Below are 21,917 nucleotides of genomic sequence, written 5' to 3'. Positions count from 1 at the left end.
CATCTGATCGTCTCTTCTAATCGCCTTTATAGAGACCTCCAGTCAAGTTATATAAAGATGTTATCGGCCGATAACAATCAGCGCCAGATGAAACGGAGCACCCTCATTTTTTCTTGTCCGAGTACACCAGAATGCTTAGTTTACATTCTCTCTCTCTCTCTCTCTCTCTCTCTCTCTCTCTCTCTCTCTCTCTCTCTCTCTCTATCTCTCTATCTATCTATCTATCTATCTATCTATCTATCTATCAAAAAACTTCTGGACGACTACATTACAATCTGATAAATCGATTTTTAAGGACTACAACAAACGGTTGGTAGAGAGTACAACGAGCTTCTTCCCAGGTTGGTGACATTACAAACCCTTAAAGGGATAGTTCACTCAAAAATGAAAATTCTGTCATCATTTACTCACCCTCAAGTTGTTTCAAACCTGTATGAGTTTCTTTCTTCTGTTAAACACAAAATAAGATATTTTGAAGAATGTTGGTGACCAGACAGTTGATGGACCCCTTTGACTTCCATAGTATCTTTTTTTCCTACTATGGAAGTCAATGGGGTTCAGTATGAAGTTCAGTAGCCCCACCCACTGATTCGAGCACAACAAGTAATAGTAGGTAAATAACTTGACGCTAACACTGGATCGAGCAACTAGGTGATGAACATGCTTTTGAAGAGTGCAAAAAGTTGTGCAGTGCCAGGTTGTGGAAAAGCACAGTCGCTGCATTGGATTTGCAGAGAGTCTGAAATAAAAAAAAACGATGTTGTGCCTTCTTTATTGTAAACAACAGGAACAGTGCAACTTGTACGATTAATTTTTTTATTTTTTTTTTACTGTCACTATTGCGTTGTTCCAGATCGTTTGATATATACGTCTTATGTGTACATGTCTAACAAAAAATCACCAGTGATTTCTGATATATGATTCATAGGCCTACAGTCAGATATTTTTGTCTCAAAATTGTTTATTGTCAGTAAATCATACCAATCATGACTAAACGGTCAACTTCACATTGTTTCTCGAAAATAATCTGTTATTTACACTGTGATTAAATAACGACGAGATCGCTGTATTCATGCGCTCAACTTCGGTCTGTGTCTGTGATCCGCTACAATGTTCATCCACTGCAATCTTTCTTGCCACGATCTAAATATGACGCTATATATATATATAAATATAATGCTATGATCAACATTTTACACGATTAGTAAACCTTGAGAACTGTAATAGCCAAGAATTACATATGGAATTCTCTCTTACTATTTCCATATGCAAAGATGTTAGCCAATCACAGCAGTGGGCGATTACACTGTAAAAGTGTCACAGCAGACAGGCCTCTTAAAACAGAGCGTTCAAATCAGAGGGCTAAAATCAGGCCTTTTATTTCTAAATTATGAAATTTTTTATGATGTAAAAGTCATACTAACACCCCAGGAAACATTATAAAATAATAAAATAATGCCCCCTTTAAGACCAAATGTATGATTCCAATACACTGTGACATATGCAGTTTCTTTCTCAACTATTTATGTTCACTAAAGATAGGGGTATAACTATACATTGTTATATCAAGATATCGCAATATATATATCGTTGATGTAAACGCATTAATCCGTTTTCCTTTATCGGAGTAGCTTTATCATAAACTGATCCATTTCTCCCGGCATGTAAATATATTAACCTGCATTCTTTGGGCTTAGGGTACGTTTACACGACACCAATATGCTTAAAACTGAGAATCGTGTGTCTGATTGGTCCAGACGCTACAAATTAATTTAAGAATAGATTACTTTATCTCTTGTTTATGTAACTCGTCTTTGACTAAGGCTTTTTCTCATGACATTTCCCTTTTTAAAATGAGATAGTATTGGCAACCACTAGGAAAACAATGTTGACACATCATTTCAAGGTAATGTCATCTCTGAACTGGACTAATTTGGTCAGTCACGCTTAAAAGTGTTTTGTTTTAATAAAGGTAGTTTTAGTCTTCATGTCAGGAAAAAAGTATAAACAGCCTGCAGTAAATTTGTAGTAATGACGGCAATCTTATATTCTTATATTGCCGTTTTTACTTAAAGTAAATCGAACACTCCTATCTACGAACCTTTATGATGTGTAGTTGCCAACTATCCCCCAATCCAAGCTTTTCTGTTTTCTTTCCAGTGTTTTACTTAATATTTGCAATCAGGCAACCATGTGCATGCACTCTCACTACACCGCGGAACTGCCACTGATGATCTGAAAATACAGATAAACAAGTAAGCTGGAGTTCAGTCATCTCCATTTGAGATATTATGCTTCAAAAGTGTCATTCAGTCAGTCTGTGCTCTGTCTGCTTGTGCTGTTTGCTGCACAAAATCTGTGACTAAATCTGTGATCAAACCTTCTTATTGACGAACTTCGTAAATTCAAACTTGGATCTCAACTATTTGTTTGTGATTGACTAAAATGCACTTATGCAATATATTTTTTTTAGATAAAACATAACAAATTATTTGAATTACTATTTGGAATTTCACAGTTTTAATTAAGTTTCTTAGTTTCTCAGTTTTTATAATGTAGAGAGTGTGCTAATTTATTAGTACATAGCCTATCAAACTAGATGAGGTAAAATAAACATACGAGTTGACATTCTCTTGATTTGTGCTTATAGGTCCAATAATTCTGATAAAAATACATGTCTCAAATGACAACAATTGTTGTGATTTTAATTCTGAGCAAAATAATTGTTATTATCAATTAAACCGCATGATGTAAATGTGACTGGTGTATTCACACCAGGAAAGTCCGATAGTTCACTTGCTTTGGTCCGGACCAAATAATTTGTTTTGTTTTTTTGTTTGGTACGGTTCGCTTTCACACTGCTCTTTTTGCAAGTGAACCAAAATGTGTAAACAAAACCACACGTGTGCTAAGGTCGTCCATTCATTGGACAAGGATTCTCAAGTAGAGAAATATATAGTATTTTTGTTAAATGAACTAAGTTCACGTTCATTTGTTAGATTCTTTTAACAAATATGTAGGCTATTATTAATAATAATGTTATTTCAACACAATATCTCGTTATTTCGAAATAATATGTGTGCGTGCATCTGTAAATCCGGTGACACGTGTATTGATTTTTATTAATAAACAAGTGTTTTCTCTAAAAAAGTGTAAACTCGGCTGCAAAGATGAAGTTGACGATCGCCATCTCCGTGTGAACGCGCTTAGAGAGAAATGCACATAAATAGGCTAAGCCTAATAATGGATTATCAGAGAGTAGCCTTTTTCTTTTTTCGTTTTGAATTATTTCGTTTAAAGTCATTTCAAGCTTTGTGTATTTGATGTATTTGTCATGTCTGTGTGAGGCATACACTGAGTTTCGTTAAGTTAGGATGTGCTCTAGTTCACGTGCGCAAGTGAGCACGCGGGCGCCTCCGTTATATTTGTTTCGTCGGACTATTCATTAAATACAGGCAATTGGTTGATGAAAAATTGATTAAAATTAAGATACAATTTATACAAAACGAAATTCACTTTAAAGAAAGGCTTTCTATAACAACTTCAACGGTCAAAATCATGCCTGACCCGCTCCATGTCTCATATTGCGCATCCTATCTCGGTCGTGCTGTTCACTTTTCATAAATCAACATAAATGGGAAAAAAATAACATTATAATATTTTAACAAATATGAAACGCGCTTTTTTAATGGCTACAACAGTATAGTAGGCCTACATATCCTACTCTCTATTTGTACAAATTTCTGCACATTAATTTAATTCTAAATTTTGCACACACAAGTTGAAAGGCATTTGTTTAAATCAAGTTCACGGATAATTGTGTGTGCATTTATTAGCCTAATCATTATGATACTAAAATCCCTAACAAATAGGCTATGCTATATGTACAAAAAATCAGATGAGTTCTCTCGAAAAATCTCTCGTTCACGTTCATTGTATGAAAAGTGATTCGTTCAGTTCAGCGTTCGGCGAAAATATGAACGTCGTTCATTGAACGCGTTCATGCACAACACTGCCAATGATGCACACACGACGCGCAGAACGACGCGCAACAGTAGTGGCCAGACAGCGCGCCGGAATGGAATTCTCTTTCGCACTTGAACGAACAATATTGGGTCGATATTGATATTGGGCCGATATTGGGTCGGTTCATGTTCACATCGTAAACGAACCGTACCAGAGTTCGTTTGGAACCGTACCGAGACCACCTCTTCAGCTGGGTCTCGGTTCGATTGTTTGGTCCGCACCCGAGTTCGATTGCTGTATTCACACCTGCCCAAAAGGTCCGCACCAAGGGGGGAAACGAACTAGAGTTCGATTCAATCGAACCAAACAAGGCAGGTGTGAATACACCCTTAGTCGACTAAAATTTGAATAAACAAAAACAGGGTTGACTAAATATGAAAAAAAAAAAAAACTTATTTGCTTAAAAAAGTCTTTTAAAATGTCAATGACGTCATACACATCGTACGACCAGAGATACTGCTTTACGGCAATCCTTCAGTCACTTTGGTGCTTTCGCGCTCTGCACTTTCTTTTCTCTCGAGGCATTGACAACACACGTGCTGGTCTCGCTTCGGATGCCACGATGCCATCAAGCGGTATCTCTGGTCGTAATCAGTCCTTCACTGACCATCAGCGTTCATTAGCAGAATGCTAGCGTGTTATGGGCAGCAACAACTCAACCTGTAAGAAATCGAAATTCGAAAAACCTACTATCAAATCTGAGATTTCTCAACGGCAATCGGGTGAAAGAGACAAATTTAGCCGTCTAGCTCCATAGACTCCCATTCATTTTGCACTCGGGCGATCGCCCCCAGTGGTACTCTGGTGTAACTACAACCAAAATTCGGTACAATAGGACTTAATAGGGAGTGGCCAGGCTCTCCGTAGACGGGCTCTGACTCAATTCAGTATTTGCACACTATCTGAGAGATGCGGCTTTCTGTGTTCAAGTTCAAGTTTTATTGGTCACATACACAATCATACTCATTCACAACCTGTAGTGAAATGCTTTCTACAACTCTCCACAGAATGCAACAAACTATATCTTAGGAATAAAAATAGTAATAAAAATAAGGAAAATAAAAACAAGATTTTAAAGTGTTACACATTTAAAAAATGGAAGAATAACACAATATAACTATTTGGACTACAAGGAGGTAGAAGAAGAAATATACATGTACATGAATATAGATTAGTATAAATATAATTGCATAATGGCAGGTGTAGAGGTGAAGCAGCAATAGTCCATTCATTTTCAATTAAGTGCAATTGTGCAGTAATGAGTTGTGTGGAAGCGTTTCCTCGACCGCAACAGACAAAGTCTTTTTGTAGGAAATTATTAGGATGGCTGAGGTCCTTCATGATCTTCCTGGCTTTGTCCATCCTTTGCTGTAGATGAGTAGCAGGTCAGGGAGTTTAACGCGAATGATACACACAGCTGATCGCATTTTTTTCTTATCTTGTTGCTTTTTTGGCTTAATATGCTATGTATGTTTAAATGAATAAAAGAAAGAAAGAAATATGTTCTGTTTGTTTTATATTGCACGTTTTATTGAATATTGTACTTTATAGTTTATATATTTCAATTCGTTTTTTTGTGTATGTTGGATTGTATGTAGCCTACATGGCACACAGTAATGGATACTTGCACATTCACACTCTAACAAATTAATTAATCACAAATTAATTTGAAGATAATGTATCTGTGAAAATAAAAGATGTTACAAAAGAAAACACAATTAAAATAAGTGTGGGTAGCGAAATATTTAAAATTTTCATCAAAACTTGCTAACTATTCAAGAAGAGTTGACCTGCGTACCCCACGTAATCTATGCCCATGGCAACGACACTGGCGTGCTTTCTCCGCCAGGGTAACATATATGACGCCAGGCCGTTCGGGGCATGCCTTTGGTGAAGTTGTGAGTACTACCAGCCCTCAAAGTTTCAAGTCTCTACGACTAACGGTTCGGACTGCCCGATCAGTTTTAGATTGGAGAATGCTGCATCATGGGAAAATTTACAATAGAGTTTCAGCACTATGTGCTTGAACCCCTAATAAAAAGGGCCTTAAAAAGACCTAAAAAAACTATAGGGTCTCAGCACTTGACGCTTGAGCTGCTGGTTACAAAATCTTTATCAAGCGTTGTAGATTTTCACCCACATCTGCAGTTGGCGGGTATTATTTTAAAAACCTGAATAAGTACTAATTGGGCAACAACATTAATTCAGAAGTTATGCTGTCCACATCTGAATTTTTACTTTTCCTACTCTACATTTCCTGTCTCTACTAAGAAACTTTGCAGCTGGTATTTCACAGCAGGGTTAAGTATGTAATTTGCCCACACTGTCTCAGAGAGCAGAGATGGAGAAAGAGGGGTAGCAATCATTTTTCTGTGCACTATAATTTGGCTGTCAGAAACAGCTGGCGGTGCAGCCAGAACAATGCAAGAGAAAGAAAATTGAAGAGGAGGAGAGCAGAATGAGGCTAGAAGAGAGCGAGAGGAGCATTGGTTTGCAGAGCTCTTAAGGGGGGATCAGATTTTAGACTCTCCGTCATTTAGGGCAGATGGAGTTGTGCACACACAGACATGGCTGCACGTCTGCGCATGAGATAATGGTACGTCTATCTTGCATGTTATTTGACTGTCAGTGTCATGCGCATATAAGACTGCTCGTGTGGTTTTTGCATGCTGGTGTGCTTGTAAGTTGAGGGTCTGATCTGGATGATCTGATTCGTATGTGTATCTCTGGCAGTGCAGGCCTGCTAACTGTTCATTACTGAAGACAGACCCTAAAATAATCAAGATAAATGTGTATGATAAATGATATCAAAGCTAAATGAGAGGAGTGGAAAAAGACTGGAGAGACAGAGAGAAGGGTCCCTGCAGTCAGACCATGGCTATTCAAGTAACTTCATTTGAGGGTTGGATTATCAAATCGATAAGTTGAGGTGGGCTGGGGAAGGGGGTGAAACACAGCAGTTTCAATAAATAAGCTAAAGTAAACCTTAAAAGTATTGTATTTACTTGTATCTGCATACTGTTGGGTATCATGTTTCTAAGTCCACGTTAAATAAAAACTTGTCAATTTAGAGCTGTGTACAATTATTTTCCTTGGAACAATTCTATGAATTACACAAGCTCATAACTATTGGTAAGAATTATTTTATTTATAATTATTTTATTAGGCTTTAATAAAAAATATTCTGACAGTGAGACTGACTTGGCAAAAGTCACAGGTAAAACCATGCTGGCTACTCACTACCACTGTCAACAGATATTATGATATATTATGAATCAATAAAAAAAAAAAAACAGTAGCCTAAACACAGGTAAAATCTATACACACACCCTCACAAAGAAACTGCCATAATTTTATAGCAAGAAGTATTTATATTTCCCTATCATAACTAATACAATAAAAAGGACAATATAAATGTATTGTATAAATATAATACTATATAAATACAATATGAATAAATAACAATATTCAATATAAATATTTCACATTTCTGACCAAACCATGGTAAATACAGAAAGTGTTACATTCATGTAAATGTTTGTAAGGGGTGGTGATTCAAGGGTTGAAAATATTTATAACTTTATTCATGGCACAATATTTCTCATGTTTTCCTAATCTGTCTTGTTGGGAATGTTGAAGCTGTTTCATCTGATATAAAACTAGTTGAATCACAGAGTTATTTGTGGTTTGTAACAGAGGTGTGTGCCGAATTGAAACACTTCTCACTGGATGTTGCAGCGCTGTTTAATCTCGATTAACAGTCTGTTACGAACCCGAATCATTGGTACGAACAGAGCGTTCAGGCGCCTCTGCAGCCACGTATCTAACCAAATTTAGCCGCACCTCCTCTGCACCCCTCTTCAACTTGTTAAAGGCCTGGTTGGCCTTCTCAGTCCACTTGAATGGCCTGGCAGTCGTCTTAGTGAGTGTGGAGAGAGGTCAATAAACCAGTGGTATGCGGTGGTGTTTTAAAATGAGCCAAAATCCTCACATTTTCTTAATATACTGTAGGCCCTATATTAAATGTAAATTTATGTCTGTTACACTTAATTTTCCTGCAAACTACATAAAAAATTGACCAAATACATTTCTTTTTGTATTTTCAGCAATAACTATATACATTTATATTTATTAAAACCAAGTAGGCCTATAAATTTGATCAAGTTAGTGTTTTTACGCATTTTTACATTTATTCCAAAATAATAACTAAAGGCAGTAACAATTTAAACAATGTATATTATTTGTGAACTAATGTTCAGCTTTTCTTTTTAATAGTCAACTTATTTTCAGCAATCAAGCTTGTACAAACATGTCACAGAAACGAAGATGTAGGCCTAACTTTAAATTCACCAAGCTGATTGCTCACTAAAAACCCCACAGTCTTCATCTTTTTGATGTGACATAAAGCAGTGAAATGGCTAGATGTTTACTTACTTTTCAATTAGTCTTCCCATTAACACCATCATTATCTTCATACAGGCCAATGCGAGAATGCGCACGAAAACAAGAGGTGGGCTAGGATCCAATCATATCCAATCAAAGCACGATGGAGATATTGCCGCCTCTCACGTGTTTTTCCCTTCATTCATTCTCAATTACCCCCCACTAAACCCACCGCACTCATTAGGGTGTCTGTTTTAAGTCAATGGGGACTGACTAGGTATGCCTCCCACTGTAACTTAACCTGCGGGTGTCTCTGTTGGACTCTTTATACAAACGAGTGACTTTTACACTTTGTAATGTCACATTTTGTAATATTTCTGCTGTTTTATTTTTCTCATCCAGTTTTTTTTGAGGAGGCACTGCCTTTGGTGCCCCAGGGACCAACTCTATAGTGTAGGCATGGAGGCATGAAGGCAGCTTGGGTCTTGCTGAGATGGTATGTTATCATTTCAAACAAAACCAGGCCAAAAAAAAGTTAATTTTGAGTTTGTTTCAGATTTCAAAATAAATCTGAAGACACTGAATTAAACATAAAAACAGCCCTCATAATAATCACAAATACACGTACACCTACATTTCTATAAATCAGTTTTTATGAATGAATGGCTTGCTAACTGTTGCTCTGGTCTTTGTCAACAACACGCGCTTGCACCTCCTGCTGGTGAGGTTGATTAACAGCAGATGGAGATTATGCTCAGTAATCTACTGCTTTTCCTGCAGTTCCTGGATGTCAATGTCGAATTTGAACCACTGAATTTGTGGAAGTGAATTTGCGAATTAAAAGCGAATAAAATGGACCGAAAATTGCCTGTTGAATATTATAGGTTGTATTTTTAAACCGTTTGAATATTTTGGAAGTGAAATATGAAAGGTGAATATGGATTATTGAATTTTTATTAATGAAAATGTGTTTGAAATGTTTTGAATTGAAATATTCACAGCTTAAATATATAACCATGTTGAATTTCAGCCCATAAAAATGCAAGCACAAAAAATACAATGCATTAAAATGCAAGCATGGTTAATGCAATGCATATTTTTTCTAGTAGTGCAATTCAACAGGCTTTTTTATTTCAAAAACATTTGGCATTATTACTCACCCATATGGTTGTATTTGAGGGCCTCTAGCGCACCCCTTTTCACCTACAGTAACCACACTTCATACAGTTATAGATCTCATCCAATCAACTTTCGCGTTCTAAATGTGCTGGAATACACTTTTAAACAGCAGGCATCATACACTTGCCAACTTTGTGAATGATTACAGAGGAACAACTGGACATCATATACTACATGACTGAGATTCATACACTACCAGACTTGCAAGTCATTCCGAACACAACAAACTCGTGCAGAAACACACACCCTTTTGCTAGGAGACGGATGATAGATGTAACAAGCAAACATGGATGTGCAAGAGATGAGCGCAGTAGTTCTTGTAGTGACTCTGTGTGCCGAGTCAAAAGAGAAAAAACGAGCCAAGCACATTTGGATGCAGTCTTGGGTGGGTAGAAGCGGTCAGTATAGACTCTACAGATACAATGGGAGTTAGTGGCTAGATTTCCTTTGGTCAAAGTATTATGATTTATGATTTTAATTTCTCAAATGCAATTTGAATTTTTTCAAACTTTTTGTTGTTACCCATGAGCTATTTAAAAGAAGATTAGAGATCTCCACAATTCATGGACAAAAACTAGATAAAAATTATTTAGTATAAAAAAATAAAAATTATCGTGCCCCTGGTGATGACACAATTTGTGATTTCAAAAGTTTGGAATTTTAGATTTATTGTTTTTATTGAATCTAGAAAGTTACCTTTAAACGAAATGGAGTGACCAATATTTTTGCTCTTGAAACCTATTGAAAGCAGATTCAGAATTTTAGTTTAACAGAGAACTAAATTCTTTTAACAAAGAACTGCTATGAGACCAGTGAATATTCAAAAATCAAGTCAAATCACCTTTATTTATACAGCACTTTTTACAATGCAGATTGTATCAAAGCAGCTTCACAGTGATAACATGAAAATAATACAACAAAGTTTGTTTCTATAAGAAAATTGCGTCATCGTCCACCTTAAGGCAGATCAATAATATTGTTGAATATTAAATGTCTCCAAGCAAGCAAGCCAAAGCCAAGGCTTATAATATGCCTTAGAATATGTTTTTTTGTTTGTTTTTACCTCTTACCCCAACTTAATCCTCACCCCACCTCCAACCACCAAAATAAATATATGATATGTATAATGTACAGAAATAAAATTAAATAAATAGAAAATAATTAAATTGTACAATATATTATAAAATTAATAAAACAGCACAGATAAAAGGAAATAAAGGATCAATAAAGGGTTGGGTCAAAAAAATAAAAATAGTTTAGACTTTACAGAAATGGCAAAATAGCAGGTAACAACAACACAGAGATAAAAGCCTTAGAATATGCTTTAATCACGCCCGGAGGACCTCAGACACATTTCAGAGAGAATCCCACCAGCAAAAAGAATACAACGGTTTTTATAGAATAGGAGCATGGCAAAGGTGACATGATACATTACAGAATTACACACACACACACACACACACACACACACACACACACACACACACACACACACACACACACACACACACACACACACGACATTTCAGGTTTCAAAAGCATGTAATTGTTAATCCTGGAAGGAAAATAAATGTTATGATTATTTAAAAAAAATCAATCACATTAGTTTAATAATTAGATTAATACAAATATAAAAAAGTCTTTGATATAAATACTGGAATTATAAACTTTCGAAATAAATTGAGCTGCAAAAGATTTTGAAAGTGACCTTTCGTCGGGGGGTTCTGCAGCGGACCATTTTATATGGTAATATTGTGGGCCTCTCTAATGCATCGCTTTTCACATACACAAACCACTCTTCATACACTTATAGATCTCAAGCCGAACAACTTTCACGCAGATAGTCGTACGTCAGCCCAACAGCAAGCCGACTATTATGGGTTGTTAAAAAAACGTGCGCCCTGGAATTTGATATAGTCCTCTTAGTCGATTCATCCGATCAGCACCAAACACGATCAGCATGAAGCCAAGACATTGAGGATGCTAAATTGCAAGCAAGATTTTTGATCTCAAACTGTTTGGCGAGGCAACAAATTTATGGCGAAAAAAACGGAAACAGGTACATAAACAGGTTATAACTTCTGCATACATGGACTGATTTGGATGAAACTTCAGCTGTGTGTTCGTTGTAAGATGCCGATCACATGGATGAGACTATTGTGAGTCAAAGTCATAGCGCCACCAACTGGCAGCAGGAAATGCCACTTTCAAAATGCTTTGAAATCACCCTCTTATTTTTACCCGATTTGATTCAAACTTCAACAGTATAATGTCAAAACAAGACAGATGTAGACCTGTGAAAGGATTCTTGATATCTTAAATACTGTTGCCATGGCAACATGTCAAACTTTAATATTGTTTTTGGGTGTTTTTGAGGCTCTTAGCATGCTTCAAATTGCACGAAACTCGACACACATCGGAGAGGTCATCCAGTCTTAGGGCAAAGTCTTAGAAACAGGCAGAGAGGAGGGACTCTAGTGCCACCTTTTGACAAAAATGAGGGGGTTAGTTTTACCTACAGTCACCAATCTCGGTAGATTTATTTTTCTCATAGAGACAGACAATTTTCTAATTTGCAGTCATTAGCTCCTACCAACAGAAAGTATGCTATTTTGGTTTAAATGTGAAAAAAAAAATTAAAAAAAATTAGGCTCTGAATTTTTAACTACTATTAAGTGGTTTATTTTATTCACGCCAAACGTTTTCTAGAGGTTGACAATATATTAAAGATTCTAAATTGTGAACGGATATTGTATATCTCAAACGTATTTGCCATGGAGAGGGATTAAAGTAATGTCAAAAAAGAGAAACCGGAAAAGTCTCATATTTTCTAAAAAACAAAGTGTAAACCATTTGTTTCTATGTAAAATTTTACAAATATTAGGAATTACACATTTTATTTAGGCTTTTTCAATTTATAAGTTGTATAAATGGAAAATAGGCAGATTAGAGCTATTTGGTTGAATATAAAAATCAAGTCATACATAGTATAACCACTAGAGAGCAGTATAACCATATTTTTACACATGGTTGAGACATAATACTTTTAGAGCTCTCTCTCTCTCTCTCTCTCTCTCTCTCTCTCTCTCTCTCTCTCTCCCTCTCTCCCTCTCTCTCTCTCTCTCTCTCTCTCTCTCTCTCTCTCTCTCTGTGTTTTACAGTCTTGATGAGAAGTGTTTAACCCTTTTACTGATTAAGAGGTTTATTATTTTTATTTTTTATTTTTTTTTAACTGCAAATTATAACTTCACACTCATTTGCAATTGAACTATGACACTATATCACTATTAAGACAGGACTAGTTTTTTAAATGTTGTTTGAGTTACAATTCTTAACACCAGACATCTGTGATTTCATGTATTGATTCAGGCTGGACTAACATCTCTGTTTTTTACAGACAAGGGAGTGTGTGTTTTCTAGACATGGGCGTTACAGAAGGTCATGTGCTGTGTTTGCGAGCATCACGTACATAGTCTTTAAATTAATTATTTATTGATATAATTCAAATAGATTAAAACCCCCTATTTAAGTAAATTTCACATGATTTTATAAAGCATGCTTTTGGTCCATAAGATTGGTGCACAAAGATAGCTCAGGTAGGACAAAAAAACACATGAAGAGAATACAACATCAGAAATCACAGACATTCGCATTATGATGGGATTAGATTTCTCAGGGCACTGTTGAGTTAAAAAACAATAGGTTGTCTGAGAAAAACACAGACATGGCAGATTAGGACGGTATTCTGCACTCATTTGAAAGTGACCTATAACATCCTATGACATGAAATTCATCTAAATTTAAATGGTCTCATGCTTGTGGCTGTTTTGGTTTTGGTCTCTTTGTTGTGATCATACATCTCTTATGATCATGTGGTGTATTCAAATTACTTTGATATAGACCTTTTATGTTTGCCTTAGAGTAAAGTTGTGCAATAATAGTACAGAATCATAGAGAAAAATGTCATAATATAGTGTTCAGAGATAATAATGTCAAGAAATCATTAAGTAAAAAGGGAAAAACACTTGAAACAGATTCATATATTAGATTTGATACAGGCATAATAAGTTTGTATTCATGTAGTGTGTCGTGTCATATCATGTACTTTATGTAATGAGATTCTGAAAAAGCAGAAAAAAAGTAGATGAAACCCCAAAAAGTAGTTCATCTCCGCTGTGAAACATAGGTGTTCTTTGCACTTTTTGCACATCACTTTGGGTGTTCCTGTGCACCCAGGAACCCTGCATCTTCCTTTTATGTACAGTTCATGCCATTTAAAATAAGGTTACTAAAGCAAATAGTCTTTCCGCTCTAGATCGGAATCTGAAATCTTGGGTACATACTAGTAGCACGTATTTGTATGAAATTCATTACAGGTATAGATCTCCTCGGACTGAACAACTTCCGCTTTCTATGTCATTAGCTCTACCCAACAGGAAGTTAGCTATTAAGGTTTGTTTGGAAAATGCATGCTCTATAATTTGATATACTCCTCCTAGGGAATTCATCCAACCACCACCAAACTCGGTCAGCAGGAAGTAAAAACTTGTGGATACTAAATTGCGGACGGATTTTTGATATCTCGAATCGTTTGGCCATGGCATTGAAACAAATTTATGGCGAGAAAAGGGAAACAGGAAAAGTGTTATACATTTTCCATTCATTGACTGATTCTGATGAAACTTCAGCTGTTGAAAGAGGCCGATCACATGGATGTGACTATTGTGAGTCAAAGTTATAGTGGAACCAATGTTCAGTAATGTCAGCTGATAAATTAATTTTAAAGTAGTAAAGTTTTTTTAATTTATTCAGATAGTTTAGTTTAGAAAAATAGAATTATTTTTACATTCTATAATCATTACCTCTTTGTTTACCTTAACAAAGATTTTATTTAAAAAAGAAAATTTAGTGACAGTACACTATACAGTACATGTGCGACATGTTTTTATGAGCGAGTCAGTAACAAATACTTTTGTATGGAAAAGGACTGAAACAAGGTTGTAAACAAGGACATTATTTTTACTTTAAACAACACCTTATAAAACGCAACCGACAAATGCATTGACTAGCGCTGTCCTCAGCGGACATTCAAACTGATTTTTATTATGAATATATGATTAACCTGTTTTGCTGATTTGTTTTCTTTTGGGTCAGTGATAATGTCTGTTTTTCTTTAGGTCTATAATGTTGAGCAGTAAGATGATTCAGTTGTTGGTGGTTGTGTTGGCTTCACCTGCTGCCTGTATGGAAGGTAAGACTGACACACAGGCGTATCAAATTATTTCAAAGATAATTTTTGTTATCTTTGTTTTGTAGTATACTGTAGCAGTGCAAATACTACTTTGTAATCTTGATGAGCCTACTACTAAAAAGTAATCATACTAATAATATATGGCCTGCTGGTGAGGGAGGAGGAGGAGGAGGAGGAGGAGGAGGAGGAGGAGGAGGAGGAGGAGGAGGAGGAGGAGGAGGAGGAGGAGGAGGAGGAGGAGGAGGAGGAGGAGGAGGAGGAGGAGGAGGAGGAGGAGGAGGAGGAGGAGGAGGAGGAGGAGGAGGAGGATACATGCACAGAACACTGAGAAATAAGTAGTTAAGACAAAAAAAAAGCAAGAAATAAACATGTTAAAATGTATAGTAAAAGATTTCCTTAGTTACACCATAATATAATAGGACTTTATTCTGTATGTTAGTTTTAATAATCAACCTCTGGGACATAAAAGTGACCATAGTTGAAGAGAGATCTCGTAACACTTTATTATAACTTTGAGTTGTAAGTCATTTATAAGTGGTTAGTTAAAGGTACAATAAAATAAAATTTTCAAAAAGCACTTGCAGAGTGTGATATATTTCCTGCAGTTGTGTACTTACAATGTCCCAAAAGTTCCCAAAGATTTTTAATATCAGAGAAATTCCAATTTTAAATAATCCAATTAAAATTTTCCGTCCCGGAACCCCTGTTCACTTGTCCCTGTCAAAAACGTAATACCCGCGTTACCCCTGGTTTCCGCTCGTAGTACTGCCATAGTAACCATGGCGACAGATGTGGACAACTGCGTAGTGCGTAACGTCTAGCTGCACGCTGTTGTTGTTTCGTTCAAACATTATGGACCATGGCAAGCAGACTTTGGGGAAAAAGGAGAACTAAAACGAAGATCAATATCACCGTGGCGTTTTCGAGACGCCGAGAGCTCCACGTCCTTGACTAACTTCAACTTGACAGAGCTCTTGTATGTACTTTATTAGACAGGTGAGCAAATGTACATAAAACTAATCAATGTTATTTAGTTCAACGTGATGAAACGTTATAATAGGATCTGTATGTTATTCTAATGTTGATCTAGCTTACTGCTAGTGTCATATAGTCAACAGACTAACACATAGAATAGCATTATAACTTTCACCACACTCTCATGCAGTTTAGTGTGATAGTGTAGACCAAGTGAAACAACGCTGCGTTACCTCACAAGTTTAATTCGTCAAATAAACTGACCTGTGTGAATAGTAATTCAGCACTTGCGGGTAGCGTTAGTTCAATAGAATTAAATATCCTTATTCCTTTATATCCGCGGGACTCACAGGACTCGCGTGTAGCGCTATGTCTCTTATTAGCAATCGCGACCTGCTTCATACCACAGTCATGATACAAACATCAATGTATTCACTTTCTGCATTCCCTAATCTAAAGTGTAAACTATTCATCACTAAATGTTACACATCATTCGTAGATTACTACTTCTAGAATTAAAAAGATATAATATCTACGAATGATGTGTAACACATTTACAAGTGATGAATAGTTTACACTTTAGATTAGGGGATGCAGAAAGTGTTGTAAATGATTTATTCATGCATTTACACATCATCTATAACAGGTGTTGAACACTGTTATTTACCTGTTATAAATGATCTGTACGTGTATTCAAGGCATTTACAACACTTTCTGCACCCTCTAGTTGCTCCATATACCGGTACATACAAACAAATTTAACACATTCATTAAACATTTATGAAACGCATATTCATGTTTTGTAAATGATTAGTTAATCATTAACTAATCAATTGTAATGACTTGTAACTGAATCTACAAAACATACATAAAATGTTAGTATCACTTGCTGATAATTTATGAATGTTTTGTAAATTATTAGTTCATCATTAACTAATCACTTATAAATGACTTTCAACTGAACGTTATTATAAAGTGTTACCCATAACTGTAGATAGAAGGGAAATGTCTTTCTTATATGTGTGTGTGTGTGTGTGTGTGTGTGTGTGTGTGTGTGTTCTGCAGATAAAGGGAGCACTGGTGACGTGGAGTGCGTGTGCGAGGGGTTTTCATGCAGTGATCTCCAGCGCTGTTTTGGCCTGCAGTGTTTCTCCTCACTGTCCTTCGAGAATGGGACAGCCTTACAGCAGAAAGGGTGCATTGTGGGTAGGGAAGAAAGGGCAGTACGCTGCAAAAACTCCCAGTCAGTGGACACGCTGGTGTACTGTTGCCAGGAAACATTGTGCAATGCGAATGTTACCGTGGAGATGCCAAATACAGGTGAATCATTAATGAAAGCAATAATTTATACTCTGTATTTAAACCTCACACCTTAAATGTACCGCAGTGCATGCAATGATGAAAGTGTAAGTAGTCTACTCATGTTGGGTGAAAATGGTCAAAAACAAAAGAGAAAGTATTTTTGCATTAATACAATGAAACCTATTTCATAGCCTTCTATTTCATGATCTTTTTTAAAAATTATTAAATATGACTCCAACCATGTAAGATTTGTTTATATATTTAAAATATTGCAGCTTGGTATTAAAGTATCTATTTCTTGCATTTTTGAATGATGTCCTTTTGGAACGATTGTAATAATTGTAATTTAAAAGCATATATGTCTTTAAAACATTGCATAATCCAAATTAGTTTCTGTAATATCTAACAATTCATTCATTTTATTTTTGTAAAATAACTATTTAGCCTATGGGCTGAGACACTGGCACACCCCATCATTCCCGCAACCCAACAAGCGGTTTGGAGAATGGATGGATAAAATGAATCATTAGCTGCTTTTCTGTCGGGCCAGTGCTAACAATGTGCCTGGCAAGGCCAATAGCCTCGGACCTCAAGCACTGAAGCCAAAATCAATCAGGCCAGTAGCCCTGCAGTGCTACCCTAAAACACACACTTAACACACTCTTAACACGCCTCCATAGAACGACGTCACGCAACATCACCAATTCGCCAGCATGGGGGAGGCAGCTGACTGAAAACTAGCTAGATTGCAATATGAATATGAGCATGACATTTGGACTTTACTTAAAGACTTAAGACTCAAAAGATAAAGATCAATGAATTACGATACATTTTTTTAACGACAGTATATATATATATATATATATATATATATTAAAATATATAAATCTTCTTCTTTCCAGATGCGGAGTTAATGGTAGCCCCTACAGAGCACAAGTGTGTGTGTGAGGGTCGGTCGTGTGTAACGGGGGACCGCTGTATGGGTCAGCAGTGTTTCTCCTCTTTGACTCTGAGTGATGGAACGCCAGTGTCTCAGAAGGGCTGTTTTAAGGTGTATGAGCAGGGCAGGATGACCTGCAAAACTCCTCCATCACCTGACCAGATTGTAGAGTGCTGTCAGGCTCATCTGTGCAACATGAACCTCACTGTGAGACTTCCTTTACGAGGTAATGCTTACACATAAACAAACCAATAAACTGCTTATTCTCAGGTTTAAATGCACATAGTTTTATATTGATTGGTTGCCATGCAATTGTCTTTATTTCTTGGCTTATTTGCTTATTTTCAGCCATTTGTTTGTACACTTTAGCCCCAAAAGACACATACTAATTCTATTTCAGTGACCTGCAGTGTGACATGCATTTTTATCATTAATAATTATTAAGCCTCCAGCTTTTATGACCTCTTTAATAATTTAGGCAGATGTGTTTGATTAGAGGTGGAGCTACTTAAAAACAAAACAAAAAAACTCTAGAGGACAGTGGAAATTGGACCAAAGTAAATTGGCTATACACAATAACTTAGTGGATATAATGAGGGTTTTTTTCTTCACTTTACAGTGACGGGGTTTAAATGAGCTTAGAATCATGAAAATAATATGAGATTTACTCCTTTGCAGGTCAAAATAGTTTCTTTTAAAATGACTCTGTACACTAAATCTCTATGTCTTTCTCAGTGGTGGAGGGCCCCAACTATAGTGTGACAACGCTGACCATTGTGATTGTGGCTCCAGTCATCGTTCTGATATTCCTATCTGCTGTGGCGATCCTGATCTTCCGTTGTATTCACCTTCACCAGATAGAGCATCTGACTGCTCATGATGCCGAGTATGGCACCATTGATGGTCTGATTGCATCTAATGTGGGAGAGAGCACCCTCGCGGTGAGGCAAACATACACATCACAAAGTCTGTTATTATCAGTTTTAAATTAAGCACATTGAGCTCTTGCTGAGAAATGTGGTTCCCTTTGTTGAAACAGCACAACCAACAGTTAAAGTAAAGTTAAAATAAAAAATAAATACATTACTTTTACATTACTGTGCACTGCAATTTATGTTGTCTGTCAATTTAAATGCTTGAGCTCTATAAAGCAGGATTGATTCTGTTTGGCTGTCAATGTTTTTATTGTTCATCAGCTGGAAAACAGAACTTTATTGTAAATAGCATGTTTTGATTGCATGAAAGCCTTGATAGCATGTTTTTTAGACAAAAGTTTTGGATGCCTATAGGACACACTGCTACAGTAACCCAGTTTTTTCCCCCTGTATAGTATTCTTTTAAGCTTATTCATGAATGGATTATCACATGCACAAATTACTTTTCTTTGAAAAGTTTCTAATACCAACAAGATTTGGTCCTACTTTATACCTGTCTTTAAGTACTATGTAAACATTTAAATGAATCATTTGATGCAATGCACTTATTCTGTACATGCATGTTTTTTCATAGTACCTATATTTAAAAAAATAAATAAAAATAGCATACCTGCATGTAATTACAGCTTTTATTAATTTCTGTAATTTTAGTGCCTTGCGAAGTATTCATATCCCTTCCCTTTTTACATTTTGTTATGTTGCTGCCTTATGTTAAACCACTTTAAATGGCTGTTTTTTTCCACATCAATCTACACTCCATACACAATAATGACAAAGCAAAAAACACATTTGTGACAACTTTGCAAATTTATTACAAATAAAAAGATTAAATAATTACATTGCATAAGTATTAGTACCCTTTTCTGGGACACTTAAAATTTAGCGCAGGAACATTTCAATTTTGCTTGTAGTTACTTTACTTTGAGTGGCATAACCTGTGCAAATTCAATTGAATGGATATGATTTGAAAAGGCACACACCTCTCAATAAAAGGTCTAAGAGCTGAAAATGCATTATCAGAGCAAAAACCAAGCCTTGAGGTTATACCAACTGCCCGTAGAGACAGGATTGTGTCAAGACACAAGTCTGGGGAAGACTACAAAAAAATTCTGCTGCAGTGAAGGTTCACAGAAGCATGTAGCCTCCATAATCCTCAATGGAAGAAAATTGCAACAACCAGGACACTTCTTAGTGCTGGCCTCCATGTCAAACTGAGCAATCAATGGAGAAGGGCCTTGGTTAGAATGGTTAGCTCCATGATCATATATGGGGATGGGAGAAATTTACAGGACAAATATCACTGCAACACCACCGATCTGGGCTTTATGGCAGAGTGGCCAGACTCAAGCCTCTCTTCAGTGAAGACACATGATATTCCACTTGGAAAAAAAACACCTGAAGGACTCTCTCAGACTGTGAGAAACAAGATTTTGTGGTCTGATGGACCTCAGTTCCAAGCATCATGGAGGAAACCAGGCACTGCTCATCATCTGCACAATACCATCCCAACTGTACAGCATTATGCTGTGGGGGTGCGACTGTGGGACACATTAGTGTAGAAGAAAAGCTCATTGCAGCAAAATATAGTGATGGCCTTATTGAAAACGTAGTTTTTTTTTTTTTTGCATTGTCATTATGGTGTATAGAGCTTAGATTGATGTGAAGGAAAGAAAAAATCAGTAAAAGTTGTTTAACATAAGGCAGCAACATAACAACATGTAAAAAAATTAAGGGGTATGAATTATTTCGCAAGGCACTGTATACAATTATATTGTTGAGCCTTCCTTTACCCCTTAACCCACCTTATACAGTACCTAACCATACCATGACACCTGTCCCTAATCTTAACTGTATCCCATCTCAGTAGCAGCAAGTGTTTTGCAATACAACATGTACACAATAAGTACATTGTACCTAACATTTTTTTCATGTACATGCATGGTTAAAGATGGCTAATATTGTGCCCTTGTGCCCCAAGATTTAGTTTTTGTTGACAAAGTCTGAAAAAGTTGAAATTACCAAATTAATTGAAATTAACCAAAAAATCTGAATCAGTCAGAAATGTCAGAATCCCCAGCATCTCCTCTGTTTAAACACATTTTGGCAGAGAATATGCAGTGTTTTGATGAATTTGTGTGTATTATGATGTGTGTTTGCTGAGATGGTTCTTCATTTGCTGTTGTTGGATTTTTTTCAAGCTATTTTCAAAGATCTCTGTTGGAGTGCTTGGCAACCAAAGCAAACATTCAGCAGTCTAATGTTTGCCTGAGTATAAAAGTCTGTTCCAGGGGTGACATGTTATTAAAACCAATTGAATCTAAAAAATCAGCTTTTAGAGGCCTAGGAGGTGACTGGTTTTTGCTTTGATTCTTTGAAAGTTTAGATTAATTTGTTCAGACACTGATTAAAAAGTGTCTGAAGGTAAAACGCTATGATTTTTTTGGGATTGTGCAGTAATTATTCTCCATGTTTTGCAATCCTCCTCCCTAAAAGTCTCTCTCCGTGATGCAAACATATGGTTATCATGACTCTTGTGGTTTTGGCCTTCGGTGCATTTTTCCCCCCCTCATTCCATTATTTGGAATGTGGCTGTTCAACGTGTGCTCTCTAGTGTATAAGTGTGTGTACTGCAGGGTCCAAATGAACAAATGTAGATTAACTACGATAAATGTACTACTTTGTCTTTCTCTCAGGATTTGTTGGATCATTCCTGTACGTCTGGTAGTGGCTCTGGACTGCCTTTCCTGGTCCAGAGGACAGTAGCCCGACAGATCACTCTCAGCGAGTGTGTCGGTATGTGCCCACAGCCCCACACCATCACAGTTCTTTATTAGAACTATGTCTGTGTGCATAGTGTTTCTCAGATTTTATGTGTCGGGTTAGCAGCTCCTTTAAAACTAAATTATACACAAAATGGCTTTCAGTT

At 36.4% G+C, this 21,917-nt stretch overlaps 1 protein-coding gene across 1 annotated transcript in view; it reads left to right on the top strand.

Moving 5' to 3' along the window:
• Positions 1–21,917, top strand: part of LOC307001906 (activin receptor type-1-like) — a 58,052-nt gene that overhangs the window by 16,984 nt on the left and 19,151 nt on the right. The window contains exons 2-6 of the mRNA XM_079618956.1: positions 14,766–14,839; positions 16,880–17,134; positions 18,019–18,282; positions 18,792–18,997; positions 21,685–21,784. Of these exons, the coding sequence (XP_079475082.1) occupies positions 14,773–14,839; positions 16,880–17,134; positions 18,019–18,282; positions 18,792–18,997; positions 21,685–21,784 (892 nt within the window). The 5' untranslated portion in view covers positions 14,766–14,772. The remainder of the gene's footprint in view (positions 1–14,765; positions 14,840–16,879; positions 17,135–18,018; positions 18,283–18,791; positions 18,998–21,684; positions 21,785–21,917) is intronic.

The sequence above is a fragment of the Phoxinus phoxinus genome (genome assembly GCF_949152265.1).
Source record: "Phoxinus phoxinus genome assembly, chromosome: 7".
NCBI lineage: Eukaryota > Metazoa > Chordata > Actinopteri > Cypriniformes > Leuciscidae > Phoxinus > Phoxinus phoxinus.
This window is presented reverse-complemented; position numbering and strand designations above follow the sequence as displayed.